Source organism: Argentina silus (assembly GCF_951799395.1).
Source record: "Argentina silus genome assembly, chromosome: 22".
In the NCBI taxonomy this organism is placed as follows: domain Eukaryota; kingdom Metazoa; phylum Chordata; class Actinopteri; order Argentiniformes; family Argentinidae; genus Argentina; species Argentina silus.
Genome location: NC_139676.1, coordinates 247176 through 266395, shown reverse-complemented (window position 1 = coordinate 266395; position 19220 = coordinate 247176). Strand labels below are relative to the sequence as shown.

The 19220-nt window shown below is 43.7% G+C and overlaps 1 protein-coding gene across 9 annotated transcripts; it reads left to right on the top strand.

Annotated features, from left to right (window-relative positions):
- The first annotated feature begins 449 nt into the window (after positions 1–449).
- On the top strand, positions 450–19084 carry LOC310821833 (uncharacterized protein). 9 transcript variants are annotated; one of them, XM_083694077.1, is made up of 21 exons: positions 450–574; positions 1449–1580; positions 3199–3469; positions 3760–4017; positions 4427–4681; positions 4942–5196; positions 5491–5736; positions 6027–6281; positions 6542–6796; positions 7089–7334; positions 7625–7879; positions 8376–8621; positions 8944–9179; positions 9442–9500; positions 11521–11590; positions 11723–11781; positions 13085–13299; positions 14316–14605; positions 14972–15103; positions 16630–16777; positions 17185–19084. In XM_083694077.1, exons 1-21 carry the CDS (start codon positions 548–550, stop codon positions 17490–17492), a joined length of 4218 nt encoding a protein of 1405 aa, XP_083550203.1. In that variant the 5' UTR covers positions 450–547; the 3' UTR covers positions 17493–19084. The 9 variants fall into 9 exon arrangements, 8 of the variants coding, with proteins under 8 accessions (XP_083550203.1, XP_083550202.1, XP_083550201.1 ...); XM_083694076.1 differs by having other exon boundaries at positions 11377–11590; positions 14349–14605; XM_083694075.1 differs by having other exon boundaries at positions 11377–11590.
- Positions 19085–19220: the final 136 nt, after the last annotated feature.

Sequence of the window (19220 nt, the reverse complement as noted above, 5' to 3'; positions counted from 1 at the left end):
TCTTCTTTAGCCTCTCAACCCACAGCTGCCCATCACTCCAGCCCCTCCCTCTCCACTGCCCCTCCCTCTCCCCTGCCCCTCCCTCTCCCCTGCCCCTCCCTCTCCCTCTCCCTCTCCCCTGCCCCTCCCTGTCCCCTGTCCCTCCCTCCCTCTCCCCTGCCCCTCCCTCTCCCTCTCCCTCTCCCCTGCCCCTCCCTGTCCCCTGTCCCTCCCTCCCTCTCCCCTGCCCCTCCCTCTCCCTCTCCCTCTCCCCTGCCCCTCCCTGTCCCCTGTCCCTCCCTCCCTCTCCCCTGCCCCTCCCTCTCCCTCTCCCTCTCCCCTGCCCCTCCCTGTCCCCTGTCCCTCCCTCCCTCTCCCCTGCCCCTCCCTGTCCCCTGTCCCTCCCTCCCTCTCCCCCTGCCCCTCCCTCTCTGTACATAAAAAACGGCTGGATGAACTAGTTAGAGCTCAGATTACACAGGTCTGATCATAGGGAAAAAGGAAGTATTGGCCGCTCTTCTAAGCAGGTGAACGGACCGTAAGCGAACATCATCGTGTCGACCACTTTATGTGTGGTGAGATGGATCCATCTGAGGTGAGAATGTTGTAAAATAAATATAAATACCGCTACTCTTGTCTGTGGCAGAAATGACCCGTTTATTTAAAGAAAGCAGAGTGCTATGTTTTGTTAAAGTGTTTGTTTGAGCAACACGGAAGTTCAACGATATGTTTCTAAATAGATCATTCTTTCAATAACTGTCATGTGAGACAAACACATTTTGCTTTAGCCTGTATTTATGTTTGTGAAGGTGCACGTTTGTGAATAGAATCATTTGGTCAACAATAGAAATAGAAAAACAACCTTAAATAGCTAGATGTTAATAATGGTTCGATATTCACTTATACTGTATATTGGGTGTATCATAATAGGATTTTCTTCACTGAAGGAGAAAGCCCTGATTGCTTACAATTAGCAGGTACCAATGGGGTATTTGATGCTGAGTACTGTGTGTGTGGGGACAGTAAGTCTCCACCCCGCAAAAGTTTTTTCGCTTGCAATGCCCCTTCCCTTCCACCCTGCACTAAGTATGGTGTGTGTGTGTGTGTGTGTGTGTGTGTGTGTGTGTGTGTGTGTGTGTGTGTGTGTTTTACAGTTCCCAAATTAATGAATGTTCATAATGAGATTTGATTTCAGCATAACAATAAAAACAGGCCACATATACAAGAGGACAGTAAACACACTTTAACAACTAAATGTAAAAAAAAAAAATGTAAATGTAACAACTAAAAGGTGAATACAGTACAACAAGCTACAAGCTACAGTACAACAACAAGCCATCTCGTGGTTTATGGCAGCAGTGAGAGTTTAGCTGTAGAACTGACACAGACTTGTCACATGCTTTGTTGTTATAGAGACCCACAATGCTGTCTGCTGAGAATCAATAACAATTCATAATCTATTTCTACAGAGTGGCCATGCATCAGGATTTCACCCTGATTACCAAAAACCTGAAGCGACATCTGCCTCAGACACTCTCAAGCCATTCAGTCACGAAAAGAGCAAGAAGGAACATGTACAACAGGCTGGTAGTAGACTGAAGGTGAGAATGTGTTTGTAAAGTTGTAATAATAGTATTATTCCTTGAATGTCATTGGTAGAAGTTATTTGTTTGTACGTTGTGTCTCCCGGTAATTGGCCCTATACAGGAGCCTCCGTCCAACGGTTTAGATCCTCAGCCTAAAGGGTCTTACCCTAATAGGTTTCTAAAGAAACTCTGACCCAAGGAAACTGTTCTCCACATGTTCCTCACTCCTCCATCTCCTCTGTTCTCATTCTTCTGGACCTGTCCGCTGCATTCGACAAAGTAAACCACCCGATCCTTCTCTCCAACCTCTCAGAATTGGGCATCTCTGGCTCTGCACTCTCCTGGTTTGCATCCTACCTGGCCAATCGCTCTTATCAAGTGACGTGCACTCTTGGCCGGGCTCCCCGCCTCTGCAGCTCATCCAAATTCTCATTCCCAAATTCTCCCATGTCACTCCCCTCCTCCGCACCCTTCACTGGCTCCCGGTAGCAGCTCGCATCAGATTCAAGACCCTGGTGCTCGCCTACGGGCGGCAAAGGGAACAGTCCCTCCCTACTTGCAAGCAATGGTTAGCCCCCAAACCCCTGCCCGGTCACTCCGCTCTTCCACCTCGGCTGGCCGCCTGGCACCGCCGCCTCTATGTGAATGCCCCTCCCTCCCTCTCCCCCTGCCCCTCCCTCCCTCCCCCCTGCCCCTCCCTCCCTCTCCCCTGCCCCTCCCTCCCTCCTTCTCCCCCTGCCCCTAAAATAATATGTAATTGCACCAATATGTACATTTTAAAGATCAAAAATCAAAATTGTACATAAAAAATGGAAGTCTTAAACGAGCTGGATGGAACTAGTTAGAGCTCAGATTACACAGGTCTGATCATAGGGGAAAAGGAAGTATTGGCCGCTCTTCTAAGCAGGTGAACTGACAATGAGCGAACATCATCACTTTGTGTGTGGTGAGATGGATCCATCTGAGGTGAGAATGTTGTAAAATAAATATAAATACCGCTACTCTTGTCTGTGGCAGAAATGACCCGTTTATTTAAAGAAAGCAGAGTGCTATGTTTTGTTAAAGTGTTTGTTTGAGCAACACGGAAGTTCAAGGATATGTTTCGAAATAGATCATTCTTTCAATAACTGTCATGTGAGACAAACACATTTTGTTTTAGCCACCCACCCACCCACCCACCCAGCTACCCAGACACCCACCCACCCACCCACGCACCCACCCACCCACGCACCCACCCACCCACCCACCCACCCACCCACCCACCCAGCTACCCAGACACCCACCCACCCACCCACCCAGCTATCCACCCACGCACCCACCCACCCACCCACCCAGCCACCCACCCACGCATCCACCCACTCACCCACCCACCCACCCACCCACCCAGCTACCCAGACACCAACCCACCCACCCACCCACGCACCCACCCAGCCACCCACCCACCCACCCACCCACCCACGCACACATCAATGTGAACAGCTTTACAGTGAGAATGAGGAGGAAGACCACGACAGGCTCTAAGTGGCTTCTAATTTCTAAAGAAATTATTGACAGAGAAACAAACACAGATGTAGACTAACATTAAAAAAAAGTATGAATCAAGATTCTGTCTATGTTGTTGCTTTGCACCCAGGGATCCTCAAAGCTGCCTGTTCCAGATCTGCTATTGTCCGCTCTGGAGGGTCTGAGCATGACAGAGCTTAGGAGATTTCAGTGGGACCTGACTACTGGCTGGGGAACAGGCCCTCCTCCCATACCAGAGAGCCAGCTGAAGAATGCTGACAGGCAGGACACAGTGGACAAGATGGTTTACAGCTATGGTCATAGGGGAACTATAATGATCACACTGGAGGTCCTGAGGAGGATGAAACGGATTGATCTCACTGGGAAATTAAGGAGTAGAGGTAACAGATACATCTGTTCCTTACTAGTGCAGTTCCTTGTTAGGTTGTAGTGTATCATAGTATGCTTTCCTTCACATGAATAGAAACCCTGCTCGCCGATGCTGTTTTTCTCTCAGCTGAAAATGTAGATTAAGTCATAATAACTGGAAGATCAGGTTCCACATGTATCATTAATTCCAGGACTGTGTTGAAAAACATGATGTATATTGAGAATGGTACAGTACATCAATACCACAAATGACATAAGAAATGTTTAACATGTGTGATACGTCTTTGTCTCACTGTACCAGGTCTGCTGCTGGACACTTTGGAGGAGCTGAATACAGACAGGCTGAAGACATTTCATCTCTACCTGACTAATCATAGGCTAACAGGCTTTCCTCATATCTTCATGAGTGAGCTGGTGAATACTGACAGACAGGGCACAGTGGAGAAGATGGTGCACCGCTACGGTCATGAGAGAACTGTGAAGATCACCTGTACGACCCTCAGGGAGATGAATCTGTTCGATCTCGCTAAGAAGTTAGAGACACAGTCAGCAAGCAGAGGTAGTTTATTTCTAGGCTGAATACATCAATGTAAATGAAGGCACAATAACAAAGAGCAACTTCCTCTTGCAGAACTGCTTTGTCGAATATGATGTCGGTTGATGATTGTAGATTAATAACACAAATAAATTAAAATGTTTAATGTGTACTGTTAAAGTTATGGTTGTTAGAATGTTGAGTGTCTCAGAAGTTTACCTTCACATAAAGAGCACCCCTGCTTGCTGGTGCTGACTATCTTTCAACTGAAAATGTTAATGAAGCTTTGAAAACAGAGAGAACCTTCCTCTTTGCAAACTCATATCAGAGCTGCCTTGAATAACATGATGTAGATTGACAATGATACATAAATAACACAAATGACAAGTTTAATGTTTAACATGTATGATACGTCTCTGTCTCACTGTACCAGGTCTGCTGCTGGACACTCTGGAGGAGCTGAACACAGACGAGCTGAAGATGTTTCAATCTCACCTGACTAATCATAGGCTAACAGGCTTTCCTCGTATCTTCTCGAAGAAACGGGTGAATGCTGACAGACAGGGCACAGTGAAGAAGATGGTGCACCACTACGGTCATGAGAGAACTGTGAGGATCACCTGTACAATCCTGAGGGAGATGAATCTGTTCGATCTCGCTAAGAAGTTAGAGAGTGATTACAGAAGAGGTAACACAGCAAGACAGATACATTGTATGATTACAAGATGTTGAGTGTATCATCAGGCTTTCCTTCACACATAAACTACCTCTGCTTGGTGACTATTTCTAGGCTGAATATATCAATGTAAATGAAGCCACAATAACAAACAGCAACTTCCTCTTGCAGAACTGCTTTGTCAAATATGATGTCGGTTGATGATTGTAGATTAATAAGATATAAATCCAAATGTTTAATGTGTATGACACGTCTCTGTCTCACTGTACCAGGTCTGATGCTGGCCACTCTGGAGGAGCTGAATACAGACGAGCTGAAGATATTTCAGTCTCACCTGTCTACTGAGCTGCTGCTTGGCTTTCCTCCCATCCCAGAGAGCCACCTGGACATCACTGACAGGCTTGACACGGTGAATAAGATGGTGGAGAGGTACGACCCTGAGATGGCTGTGAAGATCACACTGGTGATCCTGAGGAACATGAACCGGAAAAACCTAGTCAAGACATTAGAGAGTGTTCACAGAGGAGGTAACACAGCAAGATACTATAGATAAATATGTTCATTACAAGTTATGGTCGTTAGAATGTTGAGTCTATCATAAGTTTACCTTCACATAAAGAGCACCCCTGCTTGCTGGTGCTGACTATCTTTCAACTGAAAATGTTAATGAAGCTTTGAAAACAGAGAGAACCTTCCTCTTTGCAAACTCATATCAGAGCTGCCTTGAATAACATGATGTAGATTGACAATGATACATAAATAACACAAATGACAAGTTTAATGTTTAACATGTATGACACGTCTCTGTCTCAATGTACCAGGTCTGCTGCTGTACACTCTGGTGAAACTGAACACTGAGGACATGAACATATTTCAGTCTCACCTGTCCACTGAGCTGCTACCTGGCTTTGCTCCCATCCCAGAGAGCCAGCTGGACAACGCTGACAGGCAGGACACAGTGGATAAGATGGTGGAGAGCTACGACCCTGAGACAGCTGTAAAGATCACACTGGAGGTCCTGAGGAGGATGAAACAGATTGATCTCGCTGGGAAATTAAGGAGTAGAGGTAACAGATACATCTGTTCCTTACTAGTGCAGTTCCTTGTTAGGTTGTAGTGTATCATAGTATGCTTTCCATCACATGAATAGAAACCCTGCTCGCCAAAGCTGTTTTTCTCTCAGCTGAAAATGTAGATTAAGTCATAATAACTGGAAGATCAGGTTCTACATGTATCATTAATTCCAGGACTGTGTTGAAAAACACGATGTATATTGAGAATGGTACAGTACATCAATACCACAAATGACATGAGAAATGTTTAACATGTATGATACGTCTCTGTCTCACTGTACCAGGTCTGCTGCTGGACACTCTGGAGGAGCTGAATACAGACCAGCTGAAGATGTTTCACCTCCAACTGGCTAATCAAAGGCTAACAGGCTTTCTTCATATCTTCTCGAGGAAACTGGTGAATGCTGACAGACAGGGCACAGTGAAGAAGATGGTGCACCGCTACGGTCATGAGAGAACTGTGAGGATCACCTGTACAATCCTGAGGGAGATGAATCTGTTCGATCTCGCTAAGAAGTTAGAGAGTGATTACAGAAGAGGTAACACAGCAAGACAGATACATTGTATGATTACAAGATGTTGAGTGTATCATCAGGCTTTCCTTCACACATAAACTACCTCTGCTTGGTGACTATTTCTAGGCTGAATATATCAATGTAAATGAAGCCACAATAACAAACAGCAACTTCCTCTTGCAGAACTGCTTTGTCAAATATGATGTCGGTTGATGATTGTAGATTAATAAGATATAAATCCAAATGTTTAATGTGTATGACACGTCTCTGTCTCACTGTACCAGGTCTGATGCTGGCCACTCTGGAGGAGCTGAATACAGACGAGCTGAAGATATTTCAGTCTCACCTGTCTACTGAGCTGCTGCTTGGCTTTCCTCCCATCCCAGAGAGCCACCTGGACAACGCTGACAGGCTTGACACGGTGAATAAGATGGTGGAGAGGTACGACCCTGAGATGGCTGTGAAGATCACACTGGTGATCCTGAGGAACATGAACCGGAAAAACCTAGTCAAGACATTAGAGAGTGATCACAGAGGAGGTAACACAGCAAGATACTATAGATAAATATGTTCATTACAAGTTATGGTCGTTAGAATGTTGTCTATCATAAGTTTACCTTCACATAAAGAGCACCCCTGCTTGCTGGTGCTGACTATCTTTCAACTGAAAATGTTAATGAAGCTTTGAAAACAGAGAGAACCTTCCTCTTTGCAAACTCATATCAGAGCTGCCTTGAATAACATGATGTAGATTGACAATGATACATAAATAACACAAATGACAAGTTTAATGTTTAACATGTATGACACGTCTCTGTCTCAATGTACCAGGTCTGCTGCTGTACACTCTGGTGAAACTGAACACTGAGGACATGAACATATTTCAGTCTCACCTGTCCACTGAGCTGCTACCTGGCTTTGCTCCCATCCCAAAGAGCCAGCTGGACAACACTGACTGGCAGGACACAGTGGATAAGATGGTGGAGAGCTACGACCCTGAGATAGCTGTAAAGATCACACTGGAGGTCCTGAGGAGGATGAAACAGATTGATCTCACTGGGAAATTAAGGAGTAGAGGTAACAGATACATCTGTTCCTTACTAGTGCAGTTCCTTGTTAGGTTGTAGTGTATCATAGTATGCTTTCCTTCACATGAATAGAAACCCTGCTCGCCAAAGCTGTTTTTCTCTCAGCTGAAAATGTAGATTAAGTCATAATAACTGGAAGATCAGGTTCTACATGTATCATTAATTCCAGGACTGTGTTGAAAAACACGATGTATATTGAGAATGGTACAGTACATCAATACCACAAATGACAAGTTTAATGTTTAATGTGTATGACACGTCTCTGTCTCACTGTACCAGGTCTGCTGCTGGACACTCTGGAGGAGCTGAACACAGACGAGCTGAAGATGTTTCACCTCCAACTGACTACTCATAGGCTAACAGGCTTTCCTCATATCTTCTCGAAGAAATGGGTGAATGCTGACAGACAGGACACAGTGGAGAAGATGGTGCACCACTACGGTCATGAGAGAACTGTGAGGATCACCTGTACAATCCTGAGGGAGATGAATCTGTTCGATCTCGCTAAGAAGTTAGAGAGTGATTACAGAAGAGGTAACACAGCAAGACAGATACATTGGATGATTACAAGATGTTGAGTGTATCATCAGGCTTTCCTTCACACATTTTCACCAAGCAGAGGTAGTTTATTTCTAGGCTGAATATATCAATGTAAATGAAGGCACAATAACAAAGAGCAACTTCCTCTTGCAGAACTGCTTTGTCGAATATGATGTTGGTTGATGATTGTAGATTAATATCACAAATAAATTAAAATGTTTAATGTGTACTGTTAAAGTTATGGTCGTTAGAATGTTGAGTGTATCAGAAGTTTACCTTCACATAAAGAGCACCCCTGCTTGCTGGTGTTGACTATCTTTCAACTGAAAATGTTAATGAAGCTATGAAAACAGAGAGAAGCTTCCTCTTAGCAAACTCATATCAGAGCTGCTTTGAATAACATGATGTAGATTGACAATGACACATAAATAACACAAATTACAAGTTTAATGTTTAACATGTATGACATGTCTCTGTCTTACTGTACCAGGTCTGCTGCTGGACACTCTGGTGGAACTGAAAACAAACAAGCTGAACATATTTCAGTCTCACCTGTCCACTGAGCTGCTACCTGGCTTTGCTCCCATCCCAAAGAGCCAGCTGGACAACGCTGACTGGCAGGACACAGTGGATAAGATGGTGGAGAGCTACGACCCTGAGATAGCTGTGAAGATCACACTGGAGGTCCTGAGGAGGATGAAACGGATTGATCTCGCTGGGAAATTAAGGAGTAGAGGTAACAGATACATCTGTTCCTTACTAGTGCAGTTCCTTGTTAGGTTGTAGTGTATCATAGTATGCTTTCCTTCACATGGATAGAAACCCTGCTCGCCGATGCTGTTTTTCACTCAGATGAAAGTATCAATTACATCATAATAACTAATAATATAATAACATCTTCCTCTAGAGAGTGATTTACAGAAACTTCCTCTTGCAGAACTGGCTGGTATCATTGCTGCTGCCTTCTAAACAATGACATTGAGCAGCAAAGCCACTGGAAAACTCTATTGTTGATACTGACTGTTTCTGTTTCCCTCTCATCTCCTCTCCTATGATAGGAGATTTGTTTGACTTTTACAGCCGCAATGACTTGGATAAGGAGGTGCAGAGTGGGGCGGACAGTGTGGAGTCGAGCAGCAAAGCCACTGTAGTCCAAAAGATCGCAGATGAACCTGGAATGGTGACGACGTTAAAACGGATCCGTTTGCCCTCTCCTCACAGCAGTTTACCATCTGGTGACGTAGAGGAGGAGGAGTTAAAGAGCGTCACGCCTCTGACGACCAACCCTACCCTGGTAATTTGCTGTGTTACTACAGTAGTCTTGCTCAAGTGTGTGTGTGTGTGTGTGTGTGTGTGTGTGTGTGTGTGAGAGAGAGAGTGTGTGTGTGTGTGTGTGTGTGTGTGTGTGTGTGTGTGTGTGTGTGTGTGTGTGTGTGTGTGTGTGTGTGTGTGTGTGTGTGTGTGTGTGTGTGAGTGTGTGTGTGGGAGTGTGTTTGTGGGGGGAGGGGGAATCATTAACTCAAAAACATTTGGTTGCATTTTCTCTCATTCTTTAGAGCTCCTGCACTGTCTTTACACCTACTACCCTTGATCATCAGAGCCAGGAAACAAACAGGTACGTGTGTGTGTGTCCTTTTTTGGTAGAATGATTTATATTCAATGTCATTACACAATATATTACATTATATAATGTATTCACATTAGCACCCCACACATCAACACACACGCCAACACACACAGCAGCACACAGACACACACACCAACACACACAGACACACACAGACACACACACCAACACACACAGACACACACACCAACACACACAGACACACACAGCGGCACACAGACACACACACCAACACACACACCAACACACACAGACACACACAGCGGCACACAGACACACACACAGACACACATGCCAACACACACAGACACACACAGACACACACAGACACACACACCAACACACACAGACACACACACCAACACACACAGACACACACGCCAACACACACAGACACACAGCAGCACACAGACACACACACCAACACACACCGACACACACAGACACACACACCAACACACACAGACACACATGCCAACATACACAGACACACACAGTAGCACACAGACACACACACCAACACACACAGACACACACAGACACACAGCAGCACACAGACACACACACCAACACACACCGACACACACAGACACACACACCAACACACACAGACACACATGCCAACATACACAGACACACACAGCAGCACACAGACACACACACAGACACACATGCCAACACACACAGACACACACGCCAACACACACAGACACACACAGACACACACACCAACACACACAGACACACACGCCAACACACACAGACACACACACAGACACACACAGACACACATGCCAACACACACAGACACACACAGTAGCACACACCAACACACACCAACACACACAGACACACACAGACACACACAGACACACACGCCAACACACACAGCAGCACACAGACACACACACCAACACACACAGACACACACACCAACACACACAGACACACACACCAGCACACACAGACACACACACCAACACACACAGACACACACAGCGGCACACAGACACACACACCAACACACACAGACACACACAGACACACATGCCAACACACACAGACACACATGCCAACACACACAGACACACACACCAACACACACAGACACACATGCCAACACACACAGACACACACAGACACACACACCAACACACACAGACACACACAGACACACACACCAACACACACACCAACACACACGCCAACACACACAGACACACACAGACACACACACCAACACACACCAACACACACAGACACACATGCCAACACACACAGACACACACGCCAACACACACACACCAACACACACAGACACACATGCCAACACACACAGACACACATGCCAACACACAGACACACACACACTAACACACACAGACACACACACACTAACACACACAGACACACACAGTAGCACACAGACGATTGGAGTTTGAGCAATTGTGGTCCTCTGTGGCTCAGTTGGTAGAGCACGTCGCTAACAACACTTGTGGGTTTGATTCCTGCTGGGACCACATATACTGAAATGTATGCACTCACTGCAATGTAAGTCTCTTTGGATAAATGTGTCAGCTAAATGGCTTATATTATTAATACACTGACAACCATTTTTTATTCTTTTGACTCAAAACTCCAAAAGTTTGGATTTGAAGTCAAACAATGATTGTGAGTTTGAAGTATATATACTTATCTTTTATTTTCCGTTATTTGTGTACATATTGTTTTCACAACGACAAAAGACTGAGAGGTGCCCTGTGTAAGTAATGGGACAGTGTGTAAGTAATGGGACAGTGTTTAAGTAATGGGACAGTGTGTAAGTAATGGGACAGTATGATAGGAGATTTGTTTGATTTTACAGCCGCAATGACTTGGATAAGGAGGTGCAGAGTGGGGCGGACAGTGTGGAGTCGAGCAGCAAAGCCACTGTAGTCCAAAAGATCCCAGATGAACCTGGAATGGTGACGACGTTAAAACAGATCTGTTTGCCCTCTCCTCACAGCAGTTTACCATCTGGTGACGTAGAGGAGGAGGAGTTAAAGAGCGTCACGCCTCTGACGACCAACCCTACCCTGGTAATTTGCTGTGTTACTACAGTAGTCTTGCTCAAGTGTGTGTGTGCGTGTGTGTGTGTGGGAGTGTGTTTGTGGGGGGAGGGGGAATCATTAACTCAAAAACATTTGGTTGCATTTTCTCTCTTTCTTTAGAGCTCTTGCAATGTCTTTACACCTACTACCCTTGATCATCAGAGCCAGGAAACAAACAGGTACGTGTGTGTGTGTCCTTTTTTGGTAGAATGATTTGTATTCAATATCATTACACAATATATTACATTATATAATGTATTCACATTAGCACCCCACACATCAACACACACAGACACACACAGCAGCACACAGACACACACACTGGTGTTATGGTTTGGACATTTATGGCTCCCAATAGAATTGGCTATCTTGTCTTAATTGATAATGTAACAGCTGACACCAGCAGCAGATTCAGTACAAGATTAAGAGTAGATGAAGTACAAGATTAAGAGTACATGAAGTACAAGCAAATGCCTTTCAAACTCATTGAACGGCGCATCATCATACAACAAGACAGTGATCCGAAACATCATTGAAACTATGGAGTCAAAAAGGGGCCAAGTCAATCTTCCAATTGAAAATGCATTTAATTTCCTGAAGATAATATTCTAGGCAAAAAGACCTAAAAACAAATAACAACTGAAGATGTCTGCACTACAGGCCTGTCAGAGCATCACCAGAGAACACACCCAGCGTCTGGTGGGTCAATGCATGCAAAGGATATGTGACCAAATACTAACCATAAGTGCTGAAAGGGGCAAACTGGGGTTCAAACAACAATAAAGTGGTCCCCCGCCACTGTTTTTAGTAAACTAAGGGATGGGGCTGGAGGAATCTAACATAAGTTATTGGACCAAGCTATGGTTACCATGACTAACCATAAATTAGATTTAAAAAATTATAGTTTTAACCATGTTTTGGAGCTATACAGTGTTTTTGGTTTTTTACAGTTACATTGTTTACAAACAACAATACAAGACTTGTATTTTGGGTGGTGATGGGTTAAGACAGTTGAACTAAGCTGATGAGGCATTTAAAGGTTATATTCTTCAAGAATCAATGGCTATATATCATTCATTTAAAAGTCCAAAGACAAAATATGAATCTGTCCCAATATTTTGGTGCCATGAAATAGGGGGACAATGTATACATATTTTTGTCATTTCTAAATGGTGAAACCAATATGTACACAAATACCCTCAAATAAAAGCTGAGAATCTATACTTCAACCTCATAGCAATTGTTTGATTTAAAATCAAAATGAAAAAATGAAGAAAAAATGCTTCACTGTCCCAATAATTGCGGTTTGCACTGTATGCTGATATCTCCTCTGCTCTGCTCAACAAGTGTTACAGGAAGTGTTGGAACGCTCTTTTTCAAAACTCGAGTATTACCATTGGTAATTCTACTGAGAGCACAACATTTTTAATGATTCAGGACATTAAATTCAAAGGCTTCCGTCATTGTAAATATGTTCAACAGGTTCCAGTGCCCCCGTGCAGGTCTGTTCCAGTGCAGTATAACAGGCCTGGTGTTTGGGATGAAGGGGGAGGGGGAGGTGCTCTATAAGACAGTCCCCTGGGACAGGAGGCTCCTAGCCCAGAGTGGCAAGAGGCCTGCAGGACCCCTGTTCAACATAGAATGCCCTCAGGAGTCTGTCTGCCAACTACACCTCCCACACTGTGAAACATGTTCAAGTATGTGACAGTTTCATAAAATATGTATTTCACTTTTCATGTTTGAATACTGTTAATAATAAATGACTGAGCTTATCATTAACCCAATCAACATCTTGATTGCTATTGCTATCTAAATAAGATATAGTGTAGCTCTATGATGGTGTCCCAATATGATATGAAAGTCCATACATCACAACTGGAGACTCATTTTCTGAGACATGAGGCAGTGTAACAGTAGCCTGTAAAAGATAGTCAGAGTGGTGGCTAGTTAACGGTAAATAAGTGGATTGTTTTGCCCCACGGTAAACTAGTTTACCAGCTAACTTAATTGAGTTATTTACATGAATAGTATTTTATTTTTTAATCTGACTATCTTCTTCTAGCTATCATAATGCTGCTTCAAAAATGACATGGTGGGGGTGCTTAGTGGCGTAGCACACTAACGCGCTCACCACGTAATCGCAAGGTTCGTGGTTCGATTCCGACCCTCGACCTATCTTGCATGTCATCCCTCCTCTCTCTCTCCCATCCTTCCTGTCAATCTCTACTCTACTAATCTCTACTAATGTACATTCTGGTTTGTGTCTTGGCCTATTCTGTACCTGTCTCCCATAAGTCTTGGCCTATTCTGTACCTGTCTCCCATAAGTCTTGGCCTATTCTGTACCTGTCTCCCATAAGTCTTGGCCTATTCTGTACCTGTCTCCCATAAGTCTTGGCCTATTCTGTACCTGTCTCCCATAAGTGTGCACTAGTTCATTCCCTCCATATGGACCTTTAATGAGGGGGAGTTTACAGGTGTACACAAAGGGAGACAGGCACAGAATTAGGATGTTGAGTCTACGGCTGTGCTCAGAGTTATGTAACACACTAAATACTTGCATACTACATGAGTATGTACTTTGTATGTCCAGATACACACGTAGTATCCCAGATTGCATTTTTCAGTGAATGCAGTCCAACATCCTGGATTACAGTATCAAGCATACTCTGTGGCCAATCATACTCATATGTCGACTAAATAGTAGCCTATAGATTATGTGATTTCAGGTTGTCTTTCTATCTCAGATGGTGGGCAGGACTTTTTGTCTGTGGCCCATGTGGCTGATGACAGTAGCATGACATTCATCGGCCCTCAGAGGATAACCAAGACACATGTCATAATATCCATTCATGGATTCTCTGCCTATGGAAATGTCAAGGATGAGGACTCACCTGATGTTCCAATCCATGCACTTGTGCTGTTGTTCTACAAACCGGTTGTCTCTGAAAAGAGATCCATCCTGAACATGCTGTTGCTTCCCAGAAATGTTGTGTTAAAGGAGGTGAGCAGCACACGCGCGCACACACGCACACGCACACACACGCACACACACACACACAAGGTCAACTGTCTCACTTATGTTGTACATGTCACTTATTGTCTTGTCCTTATTTCATTGCACTACTGCTTATTTGTATTATTTGTATTGTGTATGCTGCATTGTCAGGGAATTAAGCCTAAGGTTTTTACTCCCTGCACTTGTGTATGAGACTTGAAACTTGAAACATAAACACACACAGGGGGAAAATGACAGTAATGAAATACAATATTAAACCTTTACACTTGGGTAGTAGTGGTACTTAGGTGTTTTTGGCTGAATTCAAATAAAAGAAAGCATAACAAAATGTTGTTTTTTAAACATTTAAAGGTGCAGGAGGAGTGGAGGAGAAGGAATAGTGATACAGCTTACATTGAAACTAATTCTCACTGCCAACTGACCCCGATGCAAAGATACACCCTTTTTGCTGATCTTGTAGATGACCATCAAATACAACCAAAGGTAAGATCTAGGTTTAGAAAGAGGATAAAAAATTGGCTTTATTTATATTCATACAGAGGGCTCCAATTTGCTTCTGGTAGTTGTCTTGGTCATTTCGTTCAGCAAAGTTTCAGTTAGTGCAGAGGCAGAGTGGGTCTTCGGCAATGAGTGGTGATAATTGAATATGACATGAAGATGTCCTTTGTCCTCGACAATCAGGATTTCACTGCGATTGTTGGAATGGATAATTATACAAAATAAAATGACTATACTTACAGTTGTAGGCAACACATTTAACAACAAGTTTACATGTCTATAATATCATAAACTAACCACTCAACAGGCCTACAGTGGCGTGCCAAATTCAACCAGCAAGTCTCCAAACCTCGTAACGGTGTAATTAACCTGTCGTGACTTTTCGGATGTTTTCTCTGCAGCATTAAAATCAAGCATTTGGTCAACAAGACTGACAGAACGATTTGGATGGGCTAAAACTGATGATCCTTGGTCACCTTTGTGGACACTCCTCAGAGGCTTCCAAAGATTACAGCACTAACCCTAACCCTAACCCTAACCCTAACTATTGAGGTGTGGCTGCAAAAGTGAGCCCCTCTGTTCTAGGAAGCATCGATGCCACGATGCTGCATTACCTGCATTATGCTATTGTGCTGGCACTTTAAACTAAAGGAACATATTAGATGTTATTTGACATCTTTTTCTATCATTTTATGATACTTGGACTTATACTGGTTTGAATAGTGCTAAGGATAGTTACAATATATTTGGGCAGCCATTTAGAGTTTTTCAAATTTGTAATTAACCTTTATTTCTACAGGGGAAATGCACTGAGACCAAGGCCTCTTTAGCAGCTGCACCGTGTCCATAATATTTACACAATAACAAAACAACACATGAAAAATACAACACAGTTCAATACAGAAATCAATACATTATATAAAACTCGCTTACAAACCGGCCGCGCTAGCCACAACACCAAGAGAGTTAACTCACTTGGCGGAGCTGCTAACGGGCCTTACACAGGGTCGTTACAATACATTTATTGCTCCACCTATATTGGTGCGGTTTGTGTTGGTCGGATCAGATGGACCTTGAGGTGACACCAAATTACCAAAACGGATTTGCACATGGTTTTAGCTCTGCACGCCACTGGTTAGCGGAAGTAAATTTTAGCCCAGAATGTTAAATTATAGATTAAATTATTGAATTAAATGATTGATCACATATCACGTTCCCTTGACAACGTTGGTAGTTTTGGGAACTACATTCCTCAACGCAGAGCAGAAACCACCACAATCTATCAAAAAATACATCCAGCGACATAAACCATTGTTTTCTTGTCACGATGTTCTGATTTGTTGTGTAACCGTTAAAGCAGCATAAAGCAATAATGTCCTCAAGGCCATGATTTACCACACGTGACACAACTCCCCCTACCCGGGACAATATTGGCAATAAATCGCGGCCTCTCTGACATTATTGTTTGAATAACATATACTTTTATTACCTAAATTGTGTCTTTGTTCCAGGAGGCAGAATTTGTGGATTTTGAATCCTATGAAAACTACATCCCAACATTTCAGTTGTTATTACGAACTGTTGTTAAAGAAGTAAATCTTCTTCTGACAGAATGTGTCGGAGCCACATGTATATGGGAGAGACTCATCTGGCTTGCAGGTATCCGAAAATCATACTTTATGGGGCAAAAACTATTCATTTGACACAAATAATGAAATAAATGCAATTTTGTTTTTAACTTTAGTATGGGCCTACCCCTTGATTGTATAATCGTAAACACATGAAATTTTACTCAAAACACATTTCAGTATATTTCTGGTCAGTCCATAATTCATATGGTCTGAAAATATAATTTATTTTGCCCATAAAAGGTGCTTAATGCAACTATCCTGAACCTGGAAAAAACATGGGACTTAAACATAGTCCTGCTATTACGATAGCAATAATAATGATAATTTTTAGTCCATATGAACTGTGGACTGACAAGAAATATATATATACTTAAAAAAATAAAAAATAAAGGTTTTCCAACAAAATGTAGTTTTAAGGCCATCTCTCTGTCTTAGCCCGTTTCCCTGTAGACCCTCCTGCCAATCCCCCGACTCCCTCTGGACAGAACTTCATCAAAAAACATAGAGGGGAGCTGGAGAATCGCATGGGGGAGTTGCAGCCTGTACTTCTCAAGCTCCAGAAATGCAATGTGCTGAATGACCAGGAGAGAGACATGGTGGACACCATGGACAGACAGGTCCAGAGGAACAAGGCTCTGCTGGGCATGGTGCTAAACAAAGGGAGCCGGGCACAGGAACAGTTCTACCAGGCACTAAAAGATGCCGATCCTTACTTAGTGGAAGACCTGGAGGGACAGCCTTAAAGGATTACCCTGAAGGCCTTTGCGTCACGTGTGCGACTAGAACGCGGTTCGCGCTGCGCAACACTGTCGCAAGCGCTCTGTAATTCATACTCCTGCTTAGCCTACGCGCAGCCTGTGTGCAGTGGTGTCATTAACACTGCATTTGACTGTCTGTGCCGACGAACTTCATCGACTAGTCTCTCCTGAAATTGGTTCATTTCACCGTCTTGAATTGAACGAATGATGAATTCAATCTTCAATGATGCTAGCAAGCTACCGATAGCTACTTGCTACTCGATGAACTATGAACTTTGCCTTTTTAACCCCTGGTTGCGTTGTTGTCGATGAAGTATGAATTCGCCTTAATGGTGTGTAAAGTCTTCTAACCATAGTTGTAACCATAGATACAGTAACACTGTTGTTCCATCCTCACCCATGACCACACCCCTCTGACCAGCCTCTGACCACACCCCTCTGACTAGCCTCTGACCAGCCTCTGACCACACCCCTCTGACTAGCCTCTGACCAGCCTCTGACCACACCTCTCTGACCAGCCTCTGACCACACCCCTCTGACCAGCCTCTGACCACACCCCTCTGACCACACCCCTCTGACCGGCCTCTGACCACACCCCTCTGACCAGCCTCTGACCACACCTCTCTGACCAGCCTCTGACCACACCTCTCTGACCACACCCCTCTGACCAGCCTCTGACCACACCCCTCTGACCGGCCTCTGACCACACCTCTCTGACCACACCCCTCTGACCAGCCTCTGACCACACCTCTCTGACCAGCCTCTGACCACACCCCTCTGACCACACCCCTCTGACCACACCTCTCTGACCACACCTCTCTGGTCAGCCTGGACTCTGAAGTCAACTCTGGTGAACTATCCAACCAAGAGGGTATTGATCAGAGAGGGTATTGATCAGAGAGGGTATTGATCAGGGAGGGTATTGATCAGGGAGGGTATTGATCAGAGAGGGTATTGATCAGAGAGGGTATTGATCAGAGAAGGTATTGATCAGAGGGTATTGATCAGAGAGGGTATTGATCAGGGAGGGTATTGATCAGGGGGAATGGGGTACCTCTTTTTTACAGGTGCACTGGATGCACTCAACAAGATCAGGGACAACGTTATATTTGTTATATTAAGGGATGCTTTTATTATATATATATATATTCTTGTTTTTCATTTTTTATACATTTTCAGAACTGTCGCCCTTTTTTTCATTAGTTTGATGTTGTATGGCTAAATTTGTACATAAAGCTGGAAAAAGTTTATTTTTTTAATGGGTTTTGATTTCAGGCTGTACGACAAATATAGTAACTATTTCAAAGGGGTATGATGACTTTCAGAATAAATAGGATGCAGTATGAACAGTATGAGCAGCATATGAGCTGTATAGGCAGTGCAGTATGAACCACATATGACGGTTTTTATAATTGCATTTATCAAATCATTCCCATGTCATTTTTAGAGTCTGGCTACTCTGAATGTTTTATCTCACCCATAAGCCTATGCCACTGGCTGCCTGTTTGCTGTCTGTCAGCCCCTACTTTGTGACAGATGCACTGTGAAAACTTGAAATAAATAAGACTGATGATTGACATGTATTCAACTTTCACTTATTTAATGCCACTGTCAGTGATGGCCTATTTTCAGTATTTTCAAATAGGCTAATGAAATATACCCCTTGCATATGGTGAATATGACTTCTACATTCCATTTTACCTGTATGCCATT